The 27265-nt window shown below is 40.0% G+C and overlaps 3 protein-coding genes across 3 annotated transcripts; all 3 read left to right on the forward strand.

The window, feature by feature from the left end:
* The first annotated feature begins 85 nt into the window (after window positions 1-85).
* On the forward strand, window positions 86-1669 carry LOC130432380 (cornifelin-like). Its single transcript, XM_056761713.1, has 4 exons — window positions 86-307; window positions 694-851; window positions 1072-1208; window positions 1518-1669. The coding sequence occupies exons 2-4, from the start codon at window positions 743-745 to the stop codon at window positions 1614-1616; spliced, it is 345 nt and encodes a 114-aa protein (XP_056617691.1). The 5' UTR covers window positions 86-307; window positions 694-742; the 3' UTR covers window positions 1617-1669.
* A 136-nt stretch (window positions 1670-1805) lies between these two features.
* On the forward strand, window positions 1806-8273 carry oscp1b (organic solute carrier partner 1b). The gene is made up of 10 exons (XM_056761711.1): window positions 1806-2133; window positions 3632-3786; window positions 4013-4180; window positions 4308-4388; window positions 4522-4625; window positions 4896-5024; window positions 5235-5304; window positions 5456-5595; window positions 6044-6107; window positions 6773-8273. Exons 1-10 carry the CDS (start codon window positions 2022-2024, stop codon window positions 6890-6892), a joined length of 1143 nt encoding a protein of 380 aa, XP_056617689.1. The 5' UTR covers window positions 1806-2021; the 3' UTR covers window positions 6893-8273.
* A 4481-nt stretch (window positions 8274-12754) lies between these two features.
* On the forward strand, window positions 12755-25483 carry stk40 (serine/threonine kinase 40). The gene is given in 11 exon segments (XM_056762377.1): window positions 12755-12808; window positions 12810-12876; window positions 14024-14109; window positions 14761-14904; window positions 15699-15923; window positions 16003-16055; window positions 19629-19744; window positions 22317-22461; window positions 22567-22686; window positions 22940-23024; window positions 23133-25483. Coding segments are annotated over 11 exon segments (1311 nt in total). The 5' UTR covers window positions 12755-12757; the 3' UTR covers window positions 23352-25483.
* The last annotated feature ends 1782 nt before the right edge of the window (window positions 25484-27265 follow it).

The raw sequence follows: 27265 nt of genomic DNA on the forward strand, positions 1-27265 counted from the left end.
TATTGTGGTTGTGTGGCTAGAGTGAACGTTTTGTCTGCTCAAGTTCCTTGAACTGCTGTCTTATTTGAAATGCATCACAATCCGGTGAATGATCCGGGGGTCAACGTATCTGCTTTTTGTGAGATTATTCATTGATTTTTCAGAATTCTTGGTTGGTCACATTTCCTTTACAACATCTTGGTGACGTGTTTTGTGAGAAGCTTATATGAATCGGAAACATTGCAGCCGATAGTGGCAAATGCGTCGGTGTGTCACAACTTCCTTTTCAGCAGCAAGCCTCAGATCAAGAAGATCAGGAGAACACGAGGTGCGTTTGCAGTTGTTTTCTTTCTATTGTAGACTACATTTGATTTCATATCGGTCATATATATATATATATATATAGTATGTATTTTACTTGTTTGTAAAAAGTTTAAAATGTATTTTTAGATCCAAAACAATTCTTTAAAAAAGTATTTGTATCTAAGAGATAATGAAGAATGTTACGGTAATTTGTTGTGTGAAAACCACCTGAACATAACCCACCTAAAAACAGAAAACAAAGCACTGTGATATAACGGTTGTTTCTAAAACGGTTATAAAAATAGAAAATAGGTATTTTGTTTGGTAATTCCATCAGACCAGCGTATAAATGTCTTATGACCTCTGTATATTTTTATTAAGTATAAATATTTAAGCACTTTTCTACTTTAGGAGGAAAGCCGTTTTCTCTGCTTTTCCTGGGCTGTTCTATTTGATTGACATGTCAAACCCAGTCATCACTCAACCTGGTGCTGGTTCTTACGGCACAAATGTGCAGACAGGAGAATGGAGCACTGGACTGTGTTCTTGCTTTAATGACATACTTGTCTGTAAGTTCTGACAGCACTCAACCAGCAATTCAAATTCTACATAAAACTCAAACTTTGATACTATTGCATTGCTCTTTTTTCCAATTGTAGTTTAACATTTATTGGTGTAGTCATAGGTTTTGTCAATGAACAAACCATGAGTGTTTTAAAATGTTTGAGGTCGAGTTTATAGCATGTTTGATCTGTAACCAATTTTCTATTTCCTTCCGTTCTCGTCTAGGTGGCCTGGGCTGTATTTGTCCAATAGCTCTTAGCTGTTACACAACAAAAAAGTATGGAGAGAACGTATGCCTTGCATGCGTACCTGGAGGAATGGCTGCCATGCGGACACATATGCGACTGACCTATGGAATACAAGTAAATAACTAAAAATTAAAATAATAAGTGATTTGTTAATACTCCCTCTGCTGAAAAATAATAGCGTTATCAATCATCAGCTGTACACCATTAATTCCATTGAAAATATATTTGTGTTTTGGACATCCAATAGTGTTCTGGTTCCCATATGCCACATAAGGTCCCACCAATAGAAGCCAACGCATTACCGATATAGAGACCCACTATATTCCTCTATAATAATTTCTGTGATGGTTAATAGTCTTTTTTACAGCAGGGGGTATTCATTTTACCACTTGTTTTTATAATAAATGCTTTTTTCTTATGCAGGGCACAATATGCAACGATGCATTGATGACCTGTTGCTGTGGATTGTTTGAAACGTGCCGAATGGCCAGAGAAATTCGTATCAGGAACGGAGAGGCCTAAATACTGTGTTTTCCTACAAAAACAAATTATAAAAATAAACATTTTTACTTGAATTAGTTTCGTTTTATTCAGTTGTATTTATGTATCTCTTTTGCAAAGACAAAACAATTGCTTAAAAGCTGTTCATATAAAATATAAAAATATATATAAAAATTAAGCTGTTTCCGTTTGATCTGTCGTTGATTTTATACGTTGGACGCTTACGTCATACAAACCCCGCAGTATTAGCGTCTCTGATTGGCGCTTGTTGCCGGTGACCTGGCAACCGATAGACGGTTTACAGACGCTTGTTTATTTTGCTGTCTCTTTACCTTACGTTATTGTAGACGCAGATATCGCGTCTTTCTTACTTACAATATCGTACCATTATCGGTAGTAGCTGAATTACATCTAAATCCATAAAAAATGTCGACGAGAACTCTACCTCTGCTCTTCATTAATCTGGGTGGAGAGATGCTGTACATCCTGGATCAGCGTTTACGGGCTCAGAATATCCCAGCAGATAAAGCCAAGAAAGGTAGAGAGCACCATCATGCCAGGGGGTGATAAAAGCACATCTGCTCATCTTGATGCCCACATTATAATATATAAGGAAAACATCGCTGGTCGTTTAATGCACGCTGTGTCATCTTTCACTGAACAGTTGTTTCACGCTATTCATGCAGACAAAATTAGCAAGTTAGCCTGTGTGTGTGAATGGAGATCATGTGGTTTAGTATGAATTAACAAAATATTTGGAATGCAGATCTAAAGAGACCAAAACATGATATAAAGACGGGGAACCATGATAGTGGGCTGCATGTGACAAAAATAAGGCTAAGGAAACGCTCGATACCATGACATTGTGCGACAGAAGGTGTGAACTTTATTCGCAATAAACATACAACTGACAATCTTCTGCAAAACACTCAAATGACAGAATTTTTAAAGATATCTCATTAAACGATGAGATATTCCTTTAATGCATTTTCTTTACAGATGAGTGATTAAATTGTGACGGCTTAAAGGAACAGTTCTGTCTTCATTAACTCAAGCTGTTCCAGAAACTGTATACAGTAATGTCTGTAAAGCTTTCCTGTAGCTCAGTGGTAAGAGCATTGCGTTAGGTTGTGGGTTTGATCCCAGGGGATTGCAAATACCTAATATCTATTGTTCCCTTGCAAACAACAACCGTAATGAATATAGTTTCTTCCTATAGAGAACATTTTCAGTGTGTCCTTGTGATTTGCAATCTTTATAGCAACTGTAGCAGATTGGCTAGAGGAGGACATAAGAAGAGGTATAGTTAATATTCTGTTTGCTTTGCTGCTGGTTGTAGAAAAAGTAGCATGCAAGCATAGCCAACTGCTGTGTAGAGGGAGAGGGTTTCTGCACTGTGAAATTGTGAAATTGCACATTTTGAAGGTGTAATAGGAATGTTATTCCCTCTAAAGTGGAGCCTCCTAAAGGGATAGTTCAGCCAAAAATAAACATTCACCTCAAACCTGTATAAACACAAAGAAAGATATTTAAAAGAATGTCCTGGTATGTCATTGACTACCATTGTAGGAAAAAATGACATGTATAGTTAAAGGTGCCCCCTAACTATTTTCTCTCCTAAATTCCTCAAAATAAGATAAACATAATTATTTTCTACTATGGTAGTCAATGATCTCCCAGAACTGAAAATTGCTAGTGTTCTGCCAAATATCGTCCTCAACAGAACAAAGAACTGCATACAGGTTTGGAACAACGTGATGGTGAGTAAATGGTAACAGAATTTCCTTTTGTGTGAACTATCACTTTGAAGCTTTTGTTCAGAACTGAGGTCTCAATGAATTTCTCCATGTGTTGTGCAGTCCACAGCCAACCTGTGATGACAGTCTTAGCCTGCTGACCTGTGAAAACATTTGGCAAGACAATAAAGCTTGAATTTTGTGTTTATTTTCCGCTTGCTCGGTTTATGCTCTAGTGTTTCATAAAAATGTATCGTTATGTGTCACGATGACTGTTTCGTATATTGTGTTTTGTGTTAGTTATGAATGATATCATCACCACCATGTTCAACAAGAACTTTCTGGAAGAGCTGTTCAAGCCACAAGAGCTGTACTCCAAGAAGGCCCTAAGAACCGTGTTTGATCGACTGGCTCACGCCTCAATCATGAGACTCAACCAGGCCAGTATGGACAAAGTAAGTTCACAGTCAAGAATACTTTGCCGTTTTTTTATTCCAAGAGAAATTGGATTGGAATTCCTTGAACGGTTTTATGGGTTTTAAAACTCACAGAAGATATTTGCATTAGAACGTTCCAACATTTATCTTGCTCTGTTGATTTTGCCGATTGGCTCCCTCTGGTGTGTAATGTCACATACAGTGTAATAAATATCATTGCGTGTTTTGCTTTTTTTCTGCACAGCTTTATGACCTGATGACCATGGCCTTCAAGTATCAGGTTTTGTTGTGTCCTCGCCCCAAAGACATCCTCCTCGTGTCCTTCAACCACATGGATGCCATCAGGGACTTTGTGAAGGACACTCCCAGCATCCTCAGCCAAGTGGATGAGACTAATAAACAGCTTATAGAGGTAACGTGCCTACAAGTTTTCAGCCAATTATTTTCATTGAACCAATTAATTGTTGGTCAATTGTCTATAATTGTTCATTAAATTTAATCTACACTCTGAGAAGTCTTTATTGTCTTGTAACTTGTAGATATATACCGCTTTATCTGGTGGAGAGTTTCAGCTGATTAGACAAACCCTCCTCATCTTCTTTCAAGATATGCACATAAGAGTAAGTTTTGCTATATGTACATAATACATAATACAGAATGCTCGGTTAAAGAGGCAACAATATTAATGTGTAAGCAATCATAAACTGTTGGGAAAGTGTTGTGAATGAGATCTACATATTTTCTCGTTTTTAGGTATCAATTTTCCTGAAAGACAAGGTACAGAACTCCAATGGTCGATTTGTTCTGCCCACATCAGGACCCGTTCCATATGGGACACAGACCCCAGGACTCATCAGGTTGGCTATGGAGGTTTCTGCTACCATTTAAAAAAAGTCACTGCATCAAAAAAGTGTGGAAATCAAGCGGCCGAGGTATTTGAGTTAACATTAAAAACAAAAATGAATGAAGCTCTTTCATCACTCATAGTGCTTGAACTGAATCTGGCAGTAAAGTTTTATAGATAATAGCATAAGAATCAGACTTTGACACCAAAGCTTTTCTTGGTATAGAATTTTCCATTTCTGTTGCATCCCAATTTATCTGTTTATAAAATGTTTATTTTATAGGATGTTTAGTTGTGTTGGTGAGGAGGTAAAAAGGTTGCAGTTCCAGGGCGGTGGCAATTACAACGCTTCTCTTCGTGAAGGTTCTTTTGAAATGTATGGTGATCGGGTCCTCAAACTGGGCACGAACATGTGAGCGTCAACCACATCACACTTTAAGCATGGATATTGTGATTTTAATTTTACTTTCCACTTATCTAAATCGTCGAACACACCAACTCTTGGTGTTATTTTTCACGTGTTTTATCCCTAACTGATTTGTGAATAATTTAGCTGTAAACCTGAGACATTTAGTCTTTCACTGGAGCGTTAGCTCTGTAATTGCCCTGTTTGTTTCTTCAGGTACAGTGTGAGTCGTCCTGTTGAAACACATATGTCTGGAACCTCCAAAAACTCCTCACAACACACCAAGGTTGGTTTATTCTTCGATTCTTTTTATTATACGTTTTTTTATGTTGTTTTAAAATGACTGAATTGACGCAGATTATTGGCCTGCTATTTATAAAAACAGTCAAATATAATACATTCATTGCTAACTGTGTACTCCATATACACTACTGAAGGTCAACACGACTCCGAATCCCCTGGCTAAAGAAGAACTAAACATGCTTGCCAGACTCATGGGAGGTCTGGAGGTGCAAAAACCAACAAATATCGACTCTGGTTTCAGGGTGAATCTTTTCGCCACTGATGAGGAGGAAGAGTGAGTTTTATAGTTTGGTACTTTTTTAAAAATCTATCACAAACAGGTTCATAGATAATTCTCAGAAAAACATGTAGATTTACTTTTTACCTCAAAATCAAAAGACAAAAAATGATCAGAAATTATACCATACTTATGATGTGAATTTTCCAGTTTAATGCTTGGATTTTTTATAGTATAAATTAAAGGCAGACAACAGGTATTACCATTATACTTTGAAATATGAATATTATATCATAAAATAATATCATTTTTATAATTTCTGTGGGTTTTAAGGTATAATGTGACCTTGGCATGTTCTTACATTTTCTGAAGCTTAAAATAATTAAAAATATATTTTCATGAAATGGATGATATTCGTGATAAAATGCATTTTCATGAAATGGTTGATATTAATTTTATGGATGACATTCAGTTTCATACAAATAAACGTAGATTTTTTCCACAGGGAAGCTTTTATATCAAGACCAGATGATCTGTCCTATGAGGTTCTTACTATTCAAGCAACAAAGGTTTGTTTGCACGTACATTAATATACACCGGTTGTTTATACACTGCAAAAATTGACATTCTTACTTTTCTAGTAAAAGTATTACTTCTTAAATCAAGATACATTTTCTTGACAAGATAAATTACATAATATATTTAGTCTTGTTTTATAAAAGAAAATATAAGCATTAGGGAAATTATGTTTAAAACAATAAAAAAATAAATCTGCCAATGGGGTGAGGAAATAAACTAGAATTTAGTTCAATTTTGTTTTTCTCACCCCATTGGCAGATTTCTTTGCTTGTTTTGAACATAGTTTTTTGTAATTTTTATATTTTATTTCATAAAACAAGACTAAGTTTCTTAGATCACTTTTCTGGTCAAGAAAATGTATCTTGATTTAAAAATGTTAAGATATTTTGTACTTTAAAACTATACAAAAATGCTTAGTAAGAATGACATTTTTTGCAGTGTCCACAGTCAAAGCTAGATCCTAGGCCTAAAAAAATATATTGTTATGCCTGATTACCCATGATCCACCCATACCACAAAGCTCTCAGCTTACCTAATTGGTTCTTGACAAGCTAGAGATTAAAAGGTTTGGGTTAACTTTAAACTTGCTGAGCTAACAAGAGGGATACGGGAGTAACAAAACACCTCTCACCAGGTCACTCTCCTTGTTGTTTAGGACAAACAGACCAATGCTGAGCTGGCCAAAATCATGGGGGAGTTTGTGGAGGCAGGCGAGACCACCCCTAGTTCCAGCAGCAAAGGTGACGACCTTCTGGCCATGATGGACGGTCTGTAACTTAAATGGTTCTGTTAGCTGAAGAAAGTGATTGAGTGGTTAAGAAGGATCAGGTCCTGCTATGTGCGCTGTCTCGCTCCTGGAAGAGCTCTTTTGCCTGAAGCTGCGGTGACAACCTTGTTTAATTTAGAAAGACAGCTCAAGGAGATTCTCTTTGTGAATTTCATGCAAATTTTCTTCACCTGCTACAATGAAAGAAACGCAAAAAGCAGGTGTTGAGATTTAATATGCATCTTGCCGTGGGAACCGTAGTCACTTTTCCATAGTCAGTTTGTGGAGTTCGTTTGTACCTACTGAGGCAGCACGTCATCCTGTAATTCACATCACCGAGGTCTGCCGGCAAAGTGAGGACCTCTGCAAAGTTTTGATGCCACAGACACTCCTGTGACATTTATATCAAAAGACAGAATGAAACGCCTTTTGCTGGATTGTCTCAATTCGCTCAAATGGAATTTCAATTAAAGCTGTCGTTGAATGTGCAACCGAAAGGTGGATGGATGCTATTACATATGTGGTGTATCCATACAACAAGCACTGCTTGAGACAGGGTAACAGAGGAAACCGAAGTGCACTTGCAGTAACATTTTAGCACAGATCCCAATACTGGTTTACAGGAATCCCCAGGACAACTGATCTGTGCTTGTTTTGTCATTATTTATATGGAGGCAAATCCAACCAAGTCAGGAATTTCAATGTCACAATTGAGAACAAACATTGTTGTCTTAGAATGTGCCGTTTTTGCATTATATAAAGCGAAAATATATGTGAAATGTACTTTAAGGTAACCTTCCATGAAATATAAATAAGCAAAGCAGTGTGGGGAATGAAATGTTTATATTTTTCACAAGCTTATTAGAGCTCATTTATTGAAGTTAAAGGGTAAGTCCACCCATAAATGAAATTTCTGTCATGAATTACTCACCCTCCAGTTGTTCCATACCTGTATACATCTCTTTGTTCTGTTGAACACAAAGAAAGATATTTGGAAGAATGTTAGCAGCTGAGATTTCTGTGGCAACATTGACAACCGTAGTAGAAACAATTATTGTATAGTGTTTTGTTCTGTTAAACACAAAAGAATATATTTTGAAGAAATAAGAAAACAAACAGTTCAGGGGCACCTGTGACTACCACTTTTTGACTACCTCAGAAATCTCACTTGCTATCATTCTTCTAAATATCTTTCTCGGTGTTCAACAGAACAAAGAAATGTACACTGCTTTGGAACAACTTGAGGGGGAGTCAATGATGACAGAATTTGCATTTTCGTGTGGAGTATCACTTAAACGCACCGTACATGAAAGTTCATTTGTGTTTGTTTACGGTATCAGTATTTTGAAAGGTTAGGTTTAAAAAATAAAGTATGTCCTTTTGCAAATAATGATGGTCAGTGTGTCCTTTTTCCTTTTTTTTCACATGTGAGTAAAAAACCATTTTGCGCTGAAAGAAAAATTATGTGAAAGTAAGTAAAAAATGCGAAAAGCAAATGTAGTTTATAGCTTGGTTAAGCTTAACATGATGATATTTCCTCAACACTAGATGGCACAATAGAATAACACTAACTTGTTCACATAAACTGGACAGATCTTCTTATCCCCCCCAAGAAACACCCATAATTATCTAAAATCACTATAATGGATAAGTGTATCTGTCTGGCAACATGTTTCTCTGATAGTGGTATATTCATGCAGTATTTCATAAAACTCTGCAAAATATATTTCATATTCATGTTTTTATGTCAAGAGAATGGGAAGTTGTAAATGTAAAGAGTTTTTCACTGGTACACGCTGTTCAAACACTTGATCTGTTTTGGCTCTAGCAGACAAGCAATACTGAAAACGGCTGTGTTAATTTGAATAGTCGTGGGAGATGGCTCTCTCACCCACACAGTTATGATTGAATCGTTGTCACATTTGTTCCTCCATGGGAAAGAGCTTCTGATTTTCATTGCTTTTGCTATTTTTAAACAACACAGCACAAAATATTTTGACGTTGTGACATTTTAGCATGATAAACATATCTTGCTTTATTCTGTCCAAAGAGATGAATGTGGAGCAAACAATGAAACACATTTTTTTTTAAATGAATCATTTGAACATATTCTGATGTCATGATTAACTGAAATGTTGAGCATAAGAAGCATGTGAATCTTCTTTTTGTCCCTAATCAGATTTAGGACATGTATGCTTCTTAACTATATTTCTAAATAAAAATATAAGGTACTTTATTTATAGCGTTTTATTAATGCCACAAATTACCAAGAAAAACATGCAATAGCATGTTTTACGTGCGAGTAGTTTTATCATCATTCAATGAAAACGCAAAACCTTCAAATATCATGGTTACTTGTATTGTTATTTAAGTTATTACAATAAGTGACAAAAGCAAGCAACGAATAGGAGCATGCATTCAGACAGACAATCACTGCTGTACAGAAGTGATATAATAGTTATTTATTTCATTGCTTCTCAACATCTTTATCAGGCATGGGCACTAGTAAAGTATGATTCACAGTTTCCACCCCACACACCGTGGGTTGGCCAATGTTTGGCCACAGGCTTATAAAGTGTTTCATGTGGTTTAAGGCAAAGGCCATGCTGAGTCAAGGCAGGAAGACAGCGCAGTCTGAACTCAGTTGATGCCCTTTAAAATATTCTCTGTTTGACATGCTGCCTCACACCAGCCCACTGAATTGAAACTTGCATGCGTGGGTGAATTGTTTAGTTTGGGGGGATCTAAAATTGGATACATGTCTCTTGAGGGTCTTGTGATGTGTGCAAGAATTAGCTACGGGACATTTGCTGCGCTCACATGATATTATTTATGTTGGTATTATTCTTGCTTGTTAACTTTGTGTACTGTCAATACATTTTTCTACACTTATATTGTTTTCTAGCTAGAATCTTAATGCATGGTTTTTCATTTGCTTCAACCAAAGTCGATTGGTTTCCATGGTAACGATTATAACGCTCTTTAATATTTCGCATTATAAAATCTGTCTTTCACACAACTCAAATATCTGACTTCAGCTCATTCACACGCGTGGACGTTTTGCGTCTCGCATCAAGCTCGAAGAATGGCAGTCTCAAGAATGTGCGTAAAGGGGGCGGGTAGCCACACGCGCGTTTTCTATTGGCCGAGCCGCTCTGCCACTCACGGCATGTGCGTCATTTCCGTTGTCAGGTGGTGCTGCTATGGAAAGATGTGATCAGTTGTCCTAAGAAGGCTTTTCCCTCAAAACCCCTTTCGGTAATCGTGACATTTCTCCGGTTCGATTGAAACAGACCGCCGTGCGGTGGAGTGTAGATGTCAATGCACACCTGCTGATCGTACAATCGGCCAGAAATGAGCGGGAATTAGCGTACGACAGAGGATTCCCTCGGCGCTTCGGTAAGTTGTTAAATGGCTCGTCTGTCTGTCGGCCGGCTGAGGAGATTTTCGCAGTCCGTTAAAGGGACACGATGAACGTATGTGCTTTGCCGTCCATTCTTTTCTTCGAAAACTTAATAAAACTGACGCAACGTCACTTTGTTTGGATCTTTTTGTATATGCAACGTGAAAGCAAGAATACGATTTTAAAGAGGCAAGTTTCGCGTGCAGGCGCTAGACGACGACCGGAGCAGGCTCGTGGCGATACGAGGCGAGCTTTGTTTGGTTATACACATGTATTAAAGTCGTTTGAATGAATGATCGTTTTGGTTTCAGATGAGACGTTTAAATCATGTTGTTTTCAGTCGATTGCCATCTTTATTTCATTAGGGGTACACCGTGCACTTTGTTGTGATCGTGTTGCGCTCCAGATTCAATTCCCTCCGCTGTCGTTGACGTTACCTATAAACGGAACGATTAGTCACTTGTTTTTACGTGGTGCAAAATTGGACACATACATGTCACACAAAACGTGTACCGACACACCTGATACGCATGGTTTGCCAGCCGGTGTTCAGCGGGTTCTCAAGTTTGCTGCACTGACAGCTTACGTTCGTATTTATAGATCGATTACAACATTAAAACGCTGATAATTCACTTCCTCGACGAAGGCTGATGTGTGCGTCCATTCAGTCAGTCTATAAAGGCAGTCGGCTGAATAGAGTATGAGTAATCTCTTAGATAACGTTATTTCATCATCGAGGATAGTGATTGCATTGGCTGTAAATATGTCATTTTCTGTGAAAAGGGCAGATCACGGTGTAACTTGTTATGACTTCTGGTTTCTGAGTAACTGTACTGTTGTTCATACGTCATGCTACTTATACAAATATGATCTAGATCTGATTTGAGTGCTGGTCTTTGTATGCAAACGCTCATCTATTAGTGTCAGTGGGAGAGTGTGAACCGCATGAATGTTTAGTGTGACCCTCTATTGTTACAGATGGTTTGCTACCAGTTGGATTCTTTCGGTTTTATTAAGGTGCCAGATGTCCGCTTGCATGTTTACTGCGAGCCAATGCACCATGTCTTCTAATAATCCAATAATGCATGTCAAAGGGGGTTGATGAGAACGCAATCACGTCTCTCACCTCCGTCTGTCACGTTGTCAACAGTCTGGGTCCAGAATGACAAAAAGCTGTAAACGTGTGAAGTGGTAACTGCCAAACGCACCCCCTCCTACAGCCTCGAGACGGGCTGTGTGATCTGTTGCAGGAAATTGGCAAATATTTGGATGCTTTTCCATCATTATTCAAACTGACATCATCTAGTTTGTATCAAAAATATGATTCGCAACCGTCTGCGGTTCCCATTTATTCCAAATGTCTCGCATTCATTCGCTGTTAGTGGTAGGTTGTTATTCATCACTGGAATTGCATGGCCAGTCTCCGCGCTGCCCCTTAATCTGAGATTGATTTTAAAGAGCCCATGGGGTACTGAACTGGCTGCGGTGCTAAATGTGCTCCCCCCGTCGCGACTTGAGATGATGTCCGGAGGCTGCGTGTGTCACGCTCCCATTGGTGTCAAACAACAGTCTTTCGTATTTCTGACAAATCGCTACCAGTGCAGACCCCAAGCGTTGTGCGAATCACGCTCCATGCTTAGTACCGCCTGAACTCGGAAGAACCAGAGAAACGTTTGCAAAAAACATACAGAGGCCCTTTGCCCCACAAAAGTTGACGCATCTGTAATAAACCCGTGGCTCTTTGGTTTAGGTGTTGTTATCATGGTTATGTGACTTTATTATCTTTTTGTACCGTAGGTAATGGATAAAAGGCTCTGACGTTCTTTGATCAAATCCGGCCAAAAAAGGACTTCTCGTAATATGCAGATTACGCCACAGAGATTTGCAGATAAACCCATGCAGATTAAGGAACGGAAGGATTAAAAGCACGGAAACGAGTAAAAACAGGAATTTGCAGAGTTCAAGATTGTGGGGTTATTCGAGTTGATTTGTTCTTTCATTTAGCTCCGTGTTTGCTTTTCTCAGTCGGGTTGTGGTCAACGGCACCATTTGAGAATATCTCTCGGTCTATCAAGTCAGGGAGTTCGCACCTGCTGCTAATCTTTACTCATGCAAACGCCAATTGACTGAGGGTTGTCATTCATAAAGGGACATAGCTGTTAATGGCGACTGTTCGGATGTGTTTGGGGCATGACTTGTTGGATCCCCTTCCCCCATCTGTCATTTTCCCTATATATAATGCACACTTTGTTACCAGTATGCTGGAAGACATCAATTGGGGTGGATTGGCTATTGTCCTCCAGGGCAACAATGCATTGAGCTAATGTCCCATGGCTGCATTGTTTGGATGCATAGAACTTTGCATAGGTAGACAAGATGTCCCATGTATTTCTGGTTGCATGTTGGGTTGTTTCATTTCAGTAACTGTGTATTGACTGCATTTCTTGGACTTGGTTTTGCAGATCTGCAGAATGTCCAAACGCCGTGCTTCAGAACGAGGGGCTGGAGAGTCATCCGGCAGGCCCTAGTAAACTCCTATGTGCTGGGATATCTGGCAACAATGCAAAGAGAGCCGGACCCTTTGTTTTAGGTGAGCAACATGATCAATGCAGTTGTCACAATACCAACATTGTAGTAGTCAACGGCAGCATTTCAGAAACAATTGGATAGCCCAGCAAAAACAAATGCATGTATAGATCTTAATTTTTCACAGATTTAAAAAAACAATAGAACAAGGATGCATATGTAAGAAACAGTGATTTTGTTTAGTTATCTAACAGCAGTATTACATATTCAAAAAATGTGGATTGTCACAATTTCACTTTTATATACCTTGATTATCGTGGCCAAATTCCCAATTACAATATTATCACAATATCTATTATTTTCTTATTAATTTATAATGTTGGCAGTCACTATAAATTTAGATTTGAACCTGTATGACTTTCTTCTGCAAAAACAAACGAATGTTGTTTAAAAAAAACATTGGACCCTTTGACTTCTATTGCATGGACACAAAACCAAGTCAATAGGGACCAGCAGTTCGTTTACCAGCATGATATTTGTTTTTTTGCAGAAGAAAGAAAGTCAAACAGGTTTGAAATGATGTGAGGGTGAGTAAATGATGACAGAATTTTTATTTTTGGGTGAACAATCCCTTTAAAACAAGTGTAAGGAAATGGAAAGAGAGTTTGTAACCATTGCTGCTCTAAAGGCCACATTTTAACTAGGTTACGGCATTATTGTATGTGTTTTGTTAACATAATACCCCTAATTCAAATAAACATGCGTCATCTGTGAGCATATTATAGGCATATAAACTAGACATCTGTCAGGCAAGTTGCCATTTGCACAGGTACTGACTGGAGTCTTTTTCTTTTCAATATTTACTTTGTCCTGAAGTACATTCCTAGCGTTAAGAAAACTTTTCAAAATACCAGAGGTCTTTTTGGGTAATTCTGTGGAAGTAAGAGTAGATGGTGGTGGTCTTGTTTTGAAAAGAATGCCAGGAATGTTTTGGATTGACTGCAAGCTGCAGGTCTTTCCCCATGTGCCTATTTTACAGCCGTCTTGCCTTTGAAATGCAGCCTTCACAGTTGGATACAGCAGCGTGACGTGCTAATGTAGAGCGCTATGATAAGAGCCTTTATGATTGTGATCTGGGGGAATTGTTGTGCCTTGAACTGTCCGTACCTTCTGCGTTTTCAGTCTTTTCTGTTTTCTTCTCAACTCACTAGGCCCGCGGCTCGGGAACTCTCCCGTTCAGAGCATAGTGCAGTGTTTAGCCAGAAAAGATGGGACGGATGATTTCTACCAGCTAAAAGTAAGTACTCTTTGGTTTGGTTCACACATGGTTTTGATGCTTTTGACCATGTCAACATGTCATCCGAGTGATTCAAACACAAAACGCCTTAAATGTTGTCCGTCGGTGATAAGATTTCCAAAAAGCGATCTTAATACCATCACAAAAGCCCTCCCATGTGATTTTGAAAATGTCCCGAGTAGGATGGCTTCTGACAAACAAAAGACTCTTTGTATCTCACTATTTGCATGAACCTTTGACCTGCCTCAATAAACTGCCACAATACTTCAAATACGCTAGTTTACAAAACTAGTCCATATTCATGTCCTGGTCTAGATCAGATTAGAACATCAAACCAAGCTTTTTGTTTATGGTCCAGCGTGTTATTGGATGGGCTTGACTCAACCTGAAATCAGACCTTTTGACCCCGCTTTTCTGTGCCCCCAAGTCTAGTGTCCCTCAGATCCAGATCTCCAGTATAGACTTGTTGAATGACACGACAGGAACTTATCTTCACCCTCTCTGTAGATAAAGCCTCTAATGGATCCCCTGCATTGCCTCAAGATCGTTGATGGCTTAGTGTGCCATCACGGGAGATAAGAGGGTTTAGAATAGGATGTGTGGTATGGCAACGCTGAGGTCGTGTCCTCTTACCGTCTCCTTTTGTTGTAGATTCTGACCCTGGAAGAGCGCGGAGACACAGCAGGAGAGACGCAAGAGGAAAGGCAGGGCAAAATGCTCCTGCACACGGAGTATTCTCTACTGTCACTGCTCTCCAACCAAGAGGGAGTGGTGCACCATCACGGCCTCTTCCAGGTAAGACAAACAACACTTGGCAGTGGATCTTGTATAAATAAAAACAAACGTATTTTGAAAAGAATTTCCTTGCACGGCAACCTGTGATGTTTTTAAGTGTGGCGTTGCCTTGCAATTTATGATTGCATGGCTCCAGAATTTGATTGATCGACTGGGGCGTTCTGCTCTCGGATTATTTGGCATAACTGCCCTAAGATTTTTTTGTGTACCTTGGTGCCTCTCACATCAATCCGCTCTCTCTTTTATCAAACAATATTTGTTAACCATCATCTTTCAGTTGTTTTTATTTTTATCTCAAAGTGCTCAGGATGACTCACCACATTCTCTTTGAACGAGAGATGCTTTTATTTCATCTCTCCCCGATGAAATCAGCCTCGGAACAAGTTGTACCGTGCTGTCGAAGCCGTTCATTGAAGCTCGCGGTATTGATTGGTTTATTATAGCCCCTCTCTAGAGTGGGCCGGTTAATTATGGATCGCTCTTGTGTTCGGAGGCACCGTCATTACGAACAAAAACCACACTGCAGATCGATACACGACCCTCGCTTGACCTCAGTCTCAGGTGACAGAAGGAGGGGTTTCGTCATTCATGCTGTTCCACACGTTGAACCATTCAAGAAAATAAAGCACATTGTGTACCGTCAGTCCATTAGGATGGTTGTTTTAATGCCGTTTTTTTTCTTCTTTCTTCTTAATAGTGTGGTTGTGTGCTTTGTCATACATTGTTCAATGAAGTAAAGACTCGTTATTAAGTGGGCAAAATGTTTCTGACATATCTGTCTTTTTCTGTCTCAGGACCGTTCCTGTGAGATTGTGGAAGATGTGGAGGCCAACAAAGTGCGGAAGATGAAAAGGCGAATCTGCCTGGTGCTCGACTGTCTCTGCGCCCACGACTTCAGCGACAAGACGGCCGACCTCATCAATCTGCAGCATTACGTCATCAAAGAGAAACGACTGAGCGAGCGCGAGGCCATTGTTATCTTCTACGATGTTGTGAGAGTGGTGGAGGCTTTGCATAAGGTGATATGCAAAACTTTAATACTGTTTTTATCAAACCTATTGTGGGCTTTCCACTAATTTTTTTTTTTTAACATTGCAGAAGAACATTGTGCATCGAGACTTGAAGCTGGGAAACATGGTGCTTAATAAAAGGTAAGGCATCTCTGCAGTCCTTTACTTCTCTACCTGCAGAGCCGTGGAGTTCTCCAGGCCCTGTGCAGTCAGCCTTCTGTTAGTTACGTCGAGCACCGTCTGGCCTCAATGACCTCTCTCCTCTCAAGTTCTCAGTAAGAGCGTGACTCATCGCCACGGGCAAGGAAGGGAGGGGGATCTAGCAGCGGGAAACCTTCCCAGTTAAAACGAGACTGCCTGGAACGTTCCCCTGTTTTGTTCCCTGAAAAAGGAAAGGGAGTCCGAGGGAGAAGCAAAGTCGCACGTGTTGCCTGGCTAGGACGAATTCCGATCCCTCACTAGCCCTCTTCGTATGGCATATGTGCCGTCTGCGTTCCCCCCTCTGCCGTTTGAGCAGAACGAGAGCCTGCTTAAGCAATTTTAACCACTGTCATTTGAAATGTCCCAAAGGAACGTGAGCCTCGCTGACTAATTGAAAATCCTCAGTTCTGTCTGTCACATTTGCCAGCATGTGCCTGTCGTTCTCGCGTAGTGCAGTTTGGTCACATTAGAGCACAGCTTGTCTAATTATGATGCCCGTAACACCCTGCAAGCTCAGTGGCGTGTGTAGAGAGAGTAGTCGGGCTTGTTCCTTTCAAAATTGCTCCTCGCTTCTATTTTTATACTGTACAGTTTGCGTTCTGGTTTGTTGAATTGAAGGCTTGCATTATGCAACTCTTGTTTTGCACTTTTAAGGTAAATAGTGACAGAGCTTTGGCCTTGCAATCCCCACAATCCTTGTGCGATCCAATCACAGATTGTTAGCCAAGACACACTGCTGTGTATATATGGTTGGCATTGCTTTCAGATGTGTATCTGTGATCAGATTCTCAGAATTTCTGATTTAATACATTGTTTCTTGTATCACAATATGGCATGTTTGTTTAAGTTAAAAGACCAGTATATGAAATGTAGTGACATCTAGTGGTCCCGTTTGAAGACACGGAACTGAAATGTCGTCACATTTTCTATTCTTTGTCGAAGGATGTAGAGCAGTTTGTCTGTTTAAGGCTACTGTAGTAAAAAAGGACCTGTGGTGTATGTAGAAAGAATACTTCAATCTGAGGTAATAAACCCTACGCTTCGTTATGCAAGGTGTTAATGCACCTCTAAAGACATTTTAAGACCTGTACTCTCTACTAATATTATCTTTGATCGTATGTAGAAGTCAGTCTGTCTAGAGAAGTTCTGCAACTAGTGCACATTACATATCCAGTATATCCAGAATTTTTGTTTCATATTTTACAAACATAAAAACAAGTGCTTTTGCTTGCAATGTGAGCTTGAGTCGGACTTGCATCATAACACCCCCTTTCCTTCCTCTCCTAACCATCATTTCCTGTGATTTCGCTACTTTCCTGCCATAATGTTGAAGCCGTGATAAAAGTATACAGCCAGGTAAAATACATGAACTAGATGGGTAATGCATTGATTTTAACAGTAGGAGAGTCCAGAACTAAGTCTCAAATATAAACACATGTGTCACAATACGTGAGGGAACTTGGCTCTGTGCCTGGAATTATTCTCATCTTTGGGGAACTTTCTTTTAACTCGCATTTGCCGTTGTCAAGACAGAGTTTTTGCAACTGTGTCAATTAAAGAGAAAAGGCTCGGACCCGGTATCGCATGGCTAAGCGACTAAGCAAAACATCCTCACGTACGCATGGCTGTCACTGGACCCGAGGTGATGAAACGGAGCAGTGTGGACAGTCTGCTTCAGTTCACCGGGAGAGCAGAACATTGTGTCCCAGCTGGAGATAATACAACCCCCTGCCAAAGGATCCATAGCTGAGAGATGAGTCATGCGTACACGTAACGCTGGGTCTCTCTCTCTAACGCTCTCCTCATACCCTTCTGATCATACTCTCTGTGTGACCCTGCCCAGCCTGCAGATTGTTAGCTTTGGGTGGAATGGAAAGTACTTGCTATTAGTCAGAAGTGGTCTGTGACAGGCTGCTTTTCTGCTTGGCCTTTTAAAACCGTGCGGCCAATCTGGAGTGACCTCCTTTATGATTTCCACACATTGTTCTGTTTTCTTTGTTCTCGGTTTATTGCCTTAAATCGCATCTGCTTTTAGTAGCAGATAAAGGAAGTTCTTGCGTAGTAGCAGAATGCAAGTGTAAGTAAAATTACATTTGCTGATGTAGCATTGATGTCTTGGTTGTGGAGTATAAATGCATGTTTTGGTTGTATCAATGCAGTTACGATCAATTTTATTGATTGTTTTTGAAACGGTGCCGGACAAAGATGGCTAGTAAACTTCTTTGACCTCTCTTTTGACTTTACTCTTTAGGGTGCACCATATGGCAGCCATTATGTGTTCGGCTATAGAGATCTATATTATGTCTATGGTATGACTAGGATGTCCCGATTTGCTTTCACTATTCGCTTTGTTCCTCTTTCAGCACTTATTGCCCAAGCAGAGGAACTCCAGCACAAAACCATTGCATCAAAATCCCTACTTGAACCTCACCCAGCAGAGGCAGTTCTGACTGGATTTCAGCACCAAGACTTCCTCTTGCGATCAAACCTTTTAACTTTTCCCATCAACGGGGCTAATTTTAGTCCCCGCGAGAGTACGGGAGGCTTCTGGTCTCTTCGCGTGAGCAGGAAGTGGAGCTGAGCATAGAAAACGTCCTTTTAGCTCGGGAACTCGAGAGAGGAGTCGTGATGCAGTGAGACAAAGCAAACCTTCCGTTTAGACGCTGCTTTTGTATTAAGGGTTGTGCAGATCAAGGTTTTGCAGTTTGCAAAACTAAACAAGCATTTGAAACAAATACAGTGCTGTAACTCAGGTACGAATGAGGTACAAATCACGTTTTTAGTCGATCGTGACTAATCCAGTCTCATCTAATCTAGTTTAATCATGACTCTCCTTTTATTTAAAGATTGTAATCGGCCTCAAATTAATACGAAGCTCTGCTGGGAAAAACCTGGGTTCTGGAATAGAGCTGTTTGTAGCGGTAAAAGGCGTGAATGTGACTGTCACTCAGGGTGTGAAAGTGAGAGAGCAACTGGGGAAGCAAGGGAAAAAAGAGGATGTAGCTGTCAGAGAGCGGTGGGGTTTTTATAGTGATCACAGCTGACATCGCATACGAGGACCCGTCGGCACAGCGGTTTCGCACGATCTGAACATGCACGTTTTTACACCAGAGTGACCCCGGTTGAGAGTTTGGGCGTGTGCGCAAGCTTGCATGCCTCGCGCTGAAAAGAGCCCAGTTGTTTCCTTTTTAAGATGTAAAGATTAGTCATCGCTGATCTTGTGACGAGCCACAGGTGACTCACTTGTTTTTCAAAAGTGCAGTCGTGGTGTCCTGTCATGTTAAGTTCTGCTTTCTGGAAAGCCAGAATGGCTCCTTGCCACAAGCTAAATTTAATGACCCAAACGAACATATCGGAGGCATGTTTGCACCTGCCCAACAACATATGAGGTTTCGTTTTGATATGCTTACGGACGTAAGCGGCCTGAATTCCGCTTTAATACAAACAGTAGGGTCTAGTACGGGAATTTACAACTGGTGTTTGACGTCACATGTGTGTTTTGTTTATGTGCAGGACTCATCGGATCACAATCACAAACTTTTGCCTCGGAAAGCATTTGGTGAGTGAGGAGGATCTGCTGAAGGACCAGAGGGGCAGTCCAGCCTATATCAGCCCAGATGTCCTGAGTGGTGAGAATCCAGTTTCTCTCTCTCTGTGTATGTTTGTGTTTTTGTGTGACCATGACCATGACTCACCTCCCAAGTCACCAGTTTAATCAAAGCTCATAAACCCAACCAACTACACAGCCTTCATCAGGACGGCAGTCACAAACTGTCAGCCTGCTGAGGAATGCTTACCATCATACATGTCATTATTTGTGTTGTGTTGCGTGAGCAGGACCTGTTGGCTCATCAACGACCCCGATACCAAAACTGTTCCTTGAGCTTGTTGTAATAGCCTCGGGGAAATTTCAGCTGCGCAACGTATCATATATACAGCGCTTGTGTCACGCTAAGCCCTTCCAGACAATTTTAGTTTCTTTGCTTAAAATGGAATTGTGATGCAATTGGAGTATGTGCAACTCGCTGTTTGCATTTCATGTCTAGCTGATATTCCGGGTTCACTTGTACCTTCGGTTCTATGAACGTGCGTTTATAAATCGAAATAGGATGGATCGTTTTTTTGCTTGTCCTACAGGTTTCAGTTGTGATGGTCCATTGTATGGACACAAACCTTATGTGAGCACGAAGCAAATATTTAGTCTCTGTGGGTTTGTGTCCATACAATGGAAGTCAAGTCATTGTGTTGGTTCCTTTTTTGCAAACGAAACACAAAATAAGTTTGTAGTATCTTCACTGTAATATATTTGCTTGTTCTTTGAGGCGACACACTATGTATTTTAATCTTTCTCAAGCCTTTAGGGTTTTCCATGAAATGTACTGTAAGCTTTAGTTGTACGACACGTTCCCAGCATTCACATTAAAGGAAGCAAAGCTGAGCTCTTATTTGTGATCTCCATTCACTTTAAACCGAAAGAGAGAAGCCCGGGGTAATTCTGCAGAATATGACAGCAGAACAAAGGAGAGCTACTTTAGTGAGTCATCACAATGAGTCATGCAGAAAGAAACTACTCTACTGTTGTTCTCTCTCTCTCTCTCTCTCTCTCTCTCTCTCTTTTTTATGAGATCGGTCATTATGAAAACACAATGTGTACCTTACAGAATAATATATCAAGCTGTTTACCAAACAGAAACCCATCCAATTAACATCAGTCTTTTTAAATCGAGCTCTCATGACTCATGGGTACTCTTCTTCTGGCACGGTGTGTTCTGTTGCCCATTTATGGGTGTAAACAAAGCAGTTTGGTGAGTGTGAACAGGTTTTAGGGACCATAAGATGTGGTACTAAAGCCATATATTTCTTTTTGTAATAAATAGCTCAATAAATATGTTAAGTATACATGTAAGCTGTGATATAATTGTGTTAAATAAACAAGCCTGCTTATTGCTTGCAAACCAACTTCCTTTTAGTAGTTATGTTATCAGCTGTGACTCTATCTTTGTGGGCATTGAGTCAATGGTGCACTTTTAGTATGGGACATGCAATGTAGTGTACTTGAAAGTGTAGCTAAGCTTAAATTATGCTTTTTAATGTAGTTTTATGCATAGTTTTGTGATTTCTGCGATTCATAGTACAACACAAACGTTTTGCCTATTGCCTATTCCCTATATAGCAAATGCTAAAAAGTCCACTATATGGCGAAGAAGTGAAACAAGTTTGTACACTGACATTCTATATCTGCGTCTTGACAGTATTGTCGCGGGCATTCGCCATAAAGCTTAAATCACACCTGTGTGGCTTTTATGGGTTGTTTTATAAAATGGAAAAATGTCACGTTTATTGTATTCCCTAATTTTTGCATCTCCCAGTAAACCCTAAATAAATTGGACAACATGTGCTACTTCTGTTTTTGGTAAATAAAATGAATGCCTGTGAGAAAACAAGCTGAATGAATGGCTAAGGCAGCAGTGCAGCCGTATAAAGTTTTCCCATTCTTCCGGTCTCTGTCGCCATTTTGTGAAATGGGCGTATTAAGAGAAAACAAAACAAATGTTTGCCACGTTTATTTACTTTGACATTTTTTCAACAAGAAGAAACACAAGTTTATAAACGTACATTTGTGGCAGTAATGGTAGGGTGACCATATGAGCCATTTCTCATTCCGGGAGTCGCACTTGTCGACCGCATACGTCATCATGGTTTATTATTTCTGGTTTTATTTTATAAAGGCGTTATATTTCAAGGTAAGAATGAATACAATGGTTATACGTCTTAAGCAATGTCAAATGTTAATTTTCTTTAAATGTTAATGCTTTTTTTTACTGAAATCTGATAACCTTGATGATGTATGCGGTTGACAAATGCGAATTGGCTCATATGGTCACCATATGGTTAACGGGCACTCTCCTACAGCTGATTCTAACCAGGCGTTTGATTCGCGTTGTATCATGAGAAATATGAGTGAGCTAGTGTACATCAGATGTTCACTCAAAATCAGAATGAATTGTGGGTTAACAGAAGTGAACAAATGTAGGTAATGAGTCGATTACTCAGAATTAGGACAACACTACAAAATGGTGGACACCCGATATAGTGCACTAGGTGACAGGGGGTAAATTCAGACACAGCTAATGATGCAAGCTTGGATGTTAAAATGCAATGAGAAATAATATGCTAAATGTCCACTGTGTTTCAATGCAGGCCGACCATACCGTGGTAAGCCAAGTGATATGTGGGCGCTTGGCGTTGTGCTGTTCACCATGCTATATGGCCAGTTCCCATTTTACGACAGCATACCTCAAGAGCTCTTCCGTAAGATCAAAGCAGCTGAATTCTCCATCCCTGAGTAAGTGTCTATCACTGTCCACCTATTAGAATCTGTAATGTAAACAGTCCGTCCTCATGCTCATTCAAATTTAAAGATGACCTAAAATTATTATCTCTTGTACAGGGATGGACGGGTATCTGAAAGTACGGTGTGTTTGATCAGGAAGCTTCTGGTGCTCGACCCCCAGCAGAGGCTCACTGCCACCGAGGTGCTGGAGTCTCTGAGCGCCATCATCGCCTCCTGGTGCGTGCCATCTTCTCATCTCCTGTGACCTGAGATCAGCCTTATCCAAGTTTCCTTTTTTTAGACTTTGCGCAGTGATGAAAGTAACTTTTTAGGAATGCATGCTTCATGTCATCTTTTGTCTGAAGTCATATTGCTACATTTTCCGAAATCTTGTTCAGCCCGCTTGGTTCAGTCATGCGTTTGAAGGTTGTTACGTAGTCGAAGTTGAAAAGTCCCATTTGACACTGACTGATTTTGGTTATCTCCACAGGCAATCTGTGTCCTCCTTAAGCGGCCCTCTGCAGGTGGTGCCTGATATAGACGATCAGCTTCACCACCCCGAACACCTTCAGGAGGTTAGTACTAGTGTAAGCTAAAATTACTTTTTACAGTTATATGAAAGGTTAATTCAGTCCTTCTGAAATTGCAAGATTAATGAAAATCGTATCTTCTCATAACCCCAGGCCAAAGTCACAGAGGAGTCGTCTCAGTACGAATTTGAGAACTACATGAGGCAGCAGATGTTGTTGGCGGAGGAGAAGAACACTATTCACGAGACCAAGAACTTCCTCAGCAAGAGGCATTTCGGCAACGTCCCTCCAGTGAGGCGTCTCGGCCACGACGCTCAACCAATCAGCCCTCTGGATGCCGCATTACTGGCCCAGCGCTTCCTCCGCAAGTAACCCAATGGGCGGGGTCACCGTGAGTGAAGGGAGCCAGGGAACTGGGCACACGCATGTGCGTGTGTTTGAGCACACAGTGTGTGTATGGTAAACACGCACGGCCAAGGAACAGCTCGGCGCTCTTGCGACATTCATCAGCCCTGGACGTGGCACACGGAATGAATGAGACACTGACCACCAACACCACCTCCGCCATGCCAATCCTTGCCCAAATCCGACACACACTCGCACACACATTTTCAGCAATACCCAAACAGAATCATGTAGCAAACCAAACACAACCCTTCTCCACTCGAGTCCCCCAGCACTTTCTATGTGAAACACCTCGGATCACACGATCAACCTTCTCGTCTGCCCCATTCCTGTTCCCTTTGACCGGTTTGTCTGTATCGCCCTCATCTGTGTCTATAACTGCAAATCTACCTCTTACCGTTTTCAATTTTTTCCTCCTTTCTCAGTCTGTTTTTAACAGTGTAAAGTACTCAATACGTCGGGGGTTCGGACGCAAGCACCGGCTCGAGAGCATTAGCGTTGTGGTTGTGTAATGTTTTTGGTGCATCAAAACCAGTAAGTGGTTTTCCAAATAAGCTTTTCCTTTCCTCACCTAATAAAACGGTAGCATTTTTCATTGAAGATGTTAATATCACAATTTATCAAAGCTATAACCTCATTCCAGAAATCAAGCATAGCGCGCGCGGTTCTAGTCCTCTATTTCAATGGGTTTCTATTGGCAGCTAGCGTCAAGCTAATTATTCTGTGTCTGGATGCTTACGACCATTGCTTTGCATCTAAACCGGCTGATACGGTACAGCAAAGTTTGACTCCCCATTCCTTGATATTCAACCCTGGGAAATGTATTTTTTAGCACGGGACTGTCATGCTATCCTTCCTTAACGCCAGGATTTTCTTTGTGGTCAACCAATCGCAAACCGTGGTGAATATTTTAGTGTGATGTGCCGTCAAGGCGGACTCTTGAGGGGCACATAGGGGCTAGTCTTCACAGGATTGAACAGCTGGTTAGGGGATGAAAGTGTCAGGAAGCAGGGCGGCTCAGCCGGCAGTCATGCGGAAGTCTAAGCTAAGATAAGCCCCGTCCTTAAGCCCTCCTTTTCCTTTGTGTTCTGCTGTCGAGAGCGCTCGTCCTCTGATAACACGCCAAACCATCGGAGCGCGTCTTCTGTCACGTCCTGTATCTCCGGTGCGTTCGCTCCCCACACAGATTTCAGCTGCAGCTCAGGGATAGAGATTTGGCCACTTGGGAACATTTTCGGCCTCAAAGAAAGAAACCCATTGCTTAGAGGACAATTTCTTTGTTTTTTGTTTTGTTTTTCTTCACCCTCATCTTCCTTTTCATTTATGGTTAGAAAGTTCTTCATCATCATCATCATCAGGAAGGAAACGCCATCAAATTCACTTTGAATATGTTTCATGCATTTCAGATTCTCATTTGAATGTTTTCCAATCCCGTTTTAAGCTAGACATTTGTATAAAGCATACTTTTGGGATATCTTGCCTTAGATTGTGACACATTCTCAATTCAACGGTCAAGTGATGTATTTTTGATGCTAGAATATGGCTTAGTATACTAGGTGGTTGGCTTGCATCGACCCGTGGCTTTAGTTTGCGATGCCTTTAAGTCTGGCTCCACTTATATCATTAGATAGGACGGCCATTTAGTACTGCAGGTCTCCGAGTTCATGACAAGCAACCTGGCTCGACCTTTTATTTCCTTTTCACATAAGTAAAGCCTGACATTACTTCCCTTTTTCCTTCCTTATTATAATTTATTAGCTGTTTATAATTCACCAACCTTGTTTTTTCTAAGCTCTGCATCCATGGTTAATGTAGAGATCCTATATCACTCAAAAGCATTGCTGTGATCTCTCTTGATTTGTAATTCTTCTATCTTCAGTGAAGGTTTATTTCTCGGCCATTTTTTAAGTCCTTGAATAATCCTGTTGGTATATTAAGCTACACTAATATGGAGACTGACTGCATAGCTCTATTTTTAAGTCGACTAAATTATCGTGCACATTAGCATGACATGTAGAATCAATGTAGAGTTTATCTTGTGAGATTTTAGCCGCTCTGACCTGTGTGAAAAACATCTTTAGGACTAATGGCGTCAGTAACGCGACACACAGGGTATTATTATTCGAAAGAATCACATCAATGTTTCCACATAAGACATTAAAGTACTTAAAGTGATGTTGCCTGCCACCATTGAAAGCATTAGTCTATTCCCACCTCAATGTGAATTTTTGGATGTAAAGCAGTATTGTAGTGGATGATGTATGTGAATCCTTTAGAGGGGCTCAAATTCAAAGGCGAGTGCCTCAGCGCTATATCCTGAGGCCACGTAGAGTTTCAAAAAAGCAATTATCTCATAGCAAATCTGAACGGTTGCGGTTGTGTAGTCTACCTAAAAACCTACGTGAAAGAAAATAGCTTCTATTAGTTTAGGATGTCTGGTTAATATGCCCCTTACGCTGTGAGATTTCCCCTGAATAGACAATTTCGTGATGTCTGCAGCATGAGATGTGTACGTTGTTCCATTTTAAAGCAATTAGTGCATGAGTTTGATTAGAAAGACGTGCCAAGATGCAGCAGAAATTGGAACAGTTGTGGGTGTCTTTAAAAAAAAATAAGACATCGCAAGGAAAGAAATTAAAGTGTGCAATTGTGCAGACGTGATAGATTGGGAGATTCACTTCAGAATTGTTACTTTTGTTGCATCTTTTCCTAAAACTGGAACATTTAGAAGATCTGGTGTTAAATTAAACATGATTCTTGTCAAATAGTTTCACAATGTAAGCTGCTTGTTTGGAAAGGTGTCAAAAACTTGTACAGAGATGAAAACAAATTTGTATAAAAGACATATTTTTGTACTTCATCAAATCTCTACATGCATGTCAGCAATAAACTTTGATATGGAAAACTTGCGTGTCTGTGCAGTTTGTGTAAAATAATAGTTTTAAGAATGATAACTTGTCTCCATGTATTTGTTGCGTAAATGTATTTGTGTACAATTTTGTTACTTAAGCTCAACTGGTAGCATTGTGTTATTTATCACAAAGTTTGTGGGTTTTAAATTCCACGGAACACGCACACAGTGATAAAAAATGTAGAGCTTGAATACACAATCTGCCAAATGCAAAAGTGCCATTTTACAACATTAATATTTTGATTTTATTAACCACACAGCTCGGTAGTAAGTAAATGTTCTGTGATCTATGTATTTGCAATTCGTTTTTCACAGGATTTTGTTTAAGGAAGATTTTCAATGAAGCATCTAATCGCACATATTAAGTAGAGTTCTGCCCTCTTGTGGCAGACAAGCGCAGTGTTACCTATAGACTCGAAAGTTCATTATAACAATTAACAAGAAAACCCACGGAACATCGTTTTTTCATTTTGCTCTTGATTTTATAAGATTATTATCTTGCAGTATCTTTGTACTTGTATATGCACTCTTGGGTGAGGTGTCATAGAATCAATAGTGATTTCACTTTCTTTATTTGCGTCTCAGTTGAAAATGTTTTTTTTTTTCATAATTCTGAAGACTTAGCGTATGTATGAACTGTTTAATATCTTCTTTGTCTTGGATGTTTTTCATTGCATTTAAAGTTATACCATTTGGATGGCATATCTCAGATAATGAGATATTTGATCCTTTTCTTGCCATCAGTGTATGAAGAGAACCTGAAATATTGGTCTTTTAGTGTTGGTTGAGGATGAAGAGCAGTAAGAAAGAAGACTATGATTATTTTCTTCAGACTCTTAGAGGAACAATTCACCCCAAAATGAAAATTCTGTCTTCCTTTACTCACCCTTAAGTTGTTTCAAATCGGAAGGCCAGCATGTATGTTTTTTTGTTCTGATGAACACAGAGGAAGATATTTGGAAGAACGCTT

This window comes from Triplophysa dalaica, chromosome 12 (assembly GCF_015846415.1).
Source record: "Triplophysa dalaica isolate WHDGS20190420 chromosome 12, ASM1584641v1, whole genome shotgun sequence".
NCBI classification, from domain to species: Eukaryota; Metazoa; Chordata; class Actinopteri; order Cypriniformes; family Nemacheilidae; genus Triplophysa; species Triplophysa dalaica.

Coding starts and splice junctions, on each gene's coding strand:
- LOC130432380 (XM_056761713.1), top strand. CDS start 743: ATGTCAAACCCAGTCATCACTCAACCTGGTGCTGGTTCTTACGGCACA. Junction 852..1,071: donor CTTTAATGACATACTTGTCT/GTAAGTTCTGAC, acceptor GTTCTCGTCTAG/GTGGCCTGGGCTGTATTTGT. Junction 1,209..1,517: donor GACTGACCTATGGAATACAA/GTAAATAACTAA, acceptor TTTCTTATGCAG/GGCACAATATGCAACGATGC.
- oscp1b (XM_056761711.1), top strand. CDS start 2,022: ATGTCGACGAGAACTCTACCTCTGCTCTTCATTAATCTGGGTGGAGAG. Junction 4,181..4,307: donor CTAATAAACAGCTTATAGAG/GTAACGTGCCTA, acceptor TGTAACTTGTAG/ATATATACCGCTTTATCTGG. Junction 5,596..6,043: donor GCCACTGATGAGGAGGAAGA/GTGAGTTTTATA, acceptor TTTTTTCCACAG/GGAAGCTTTTATATCAAGAC.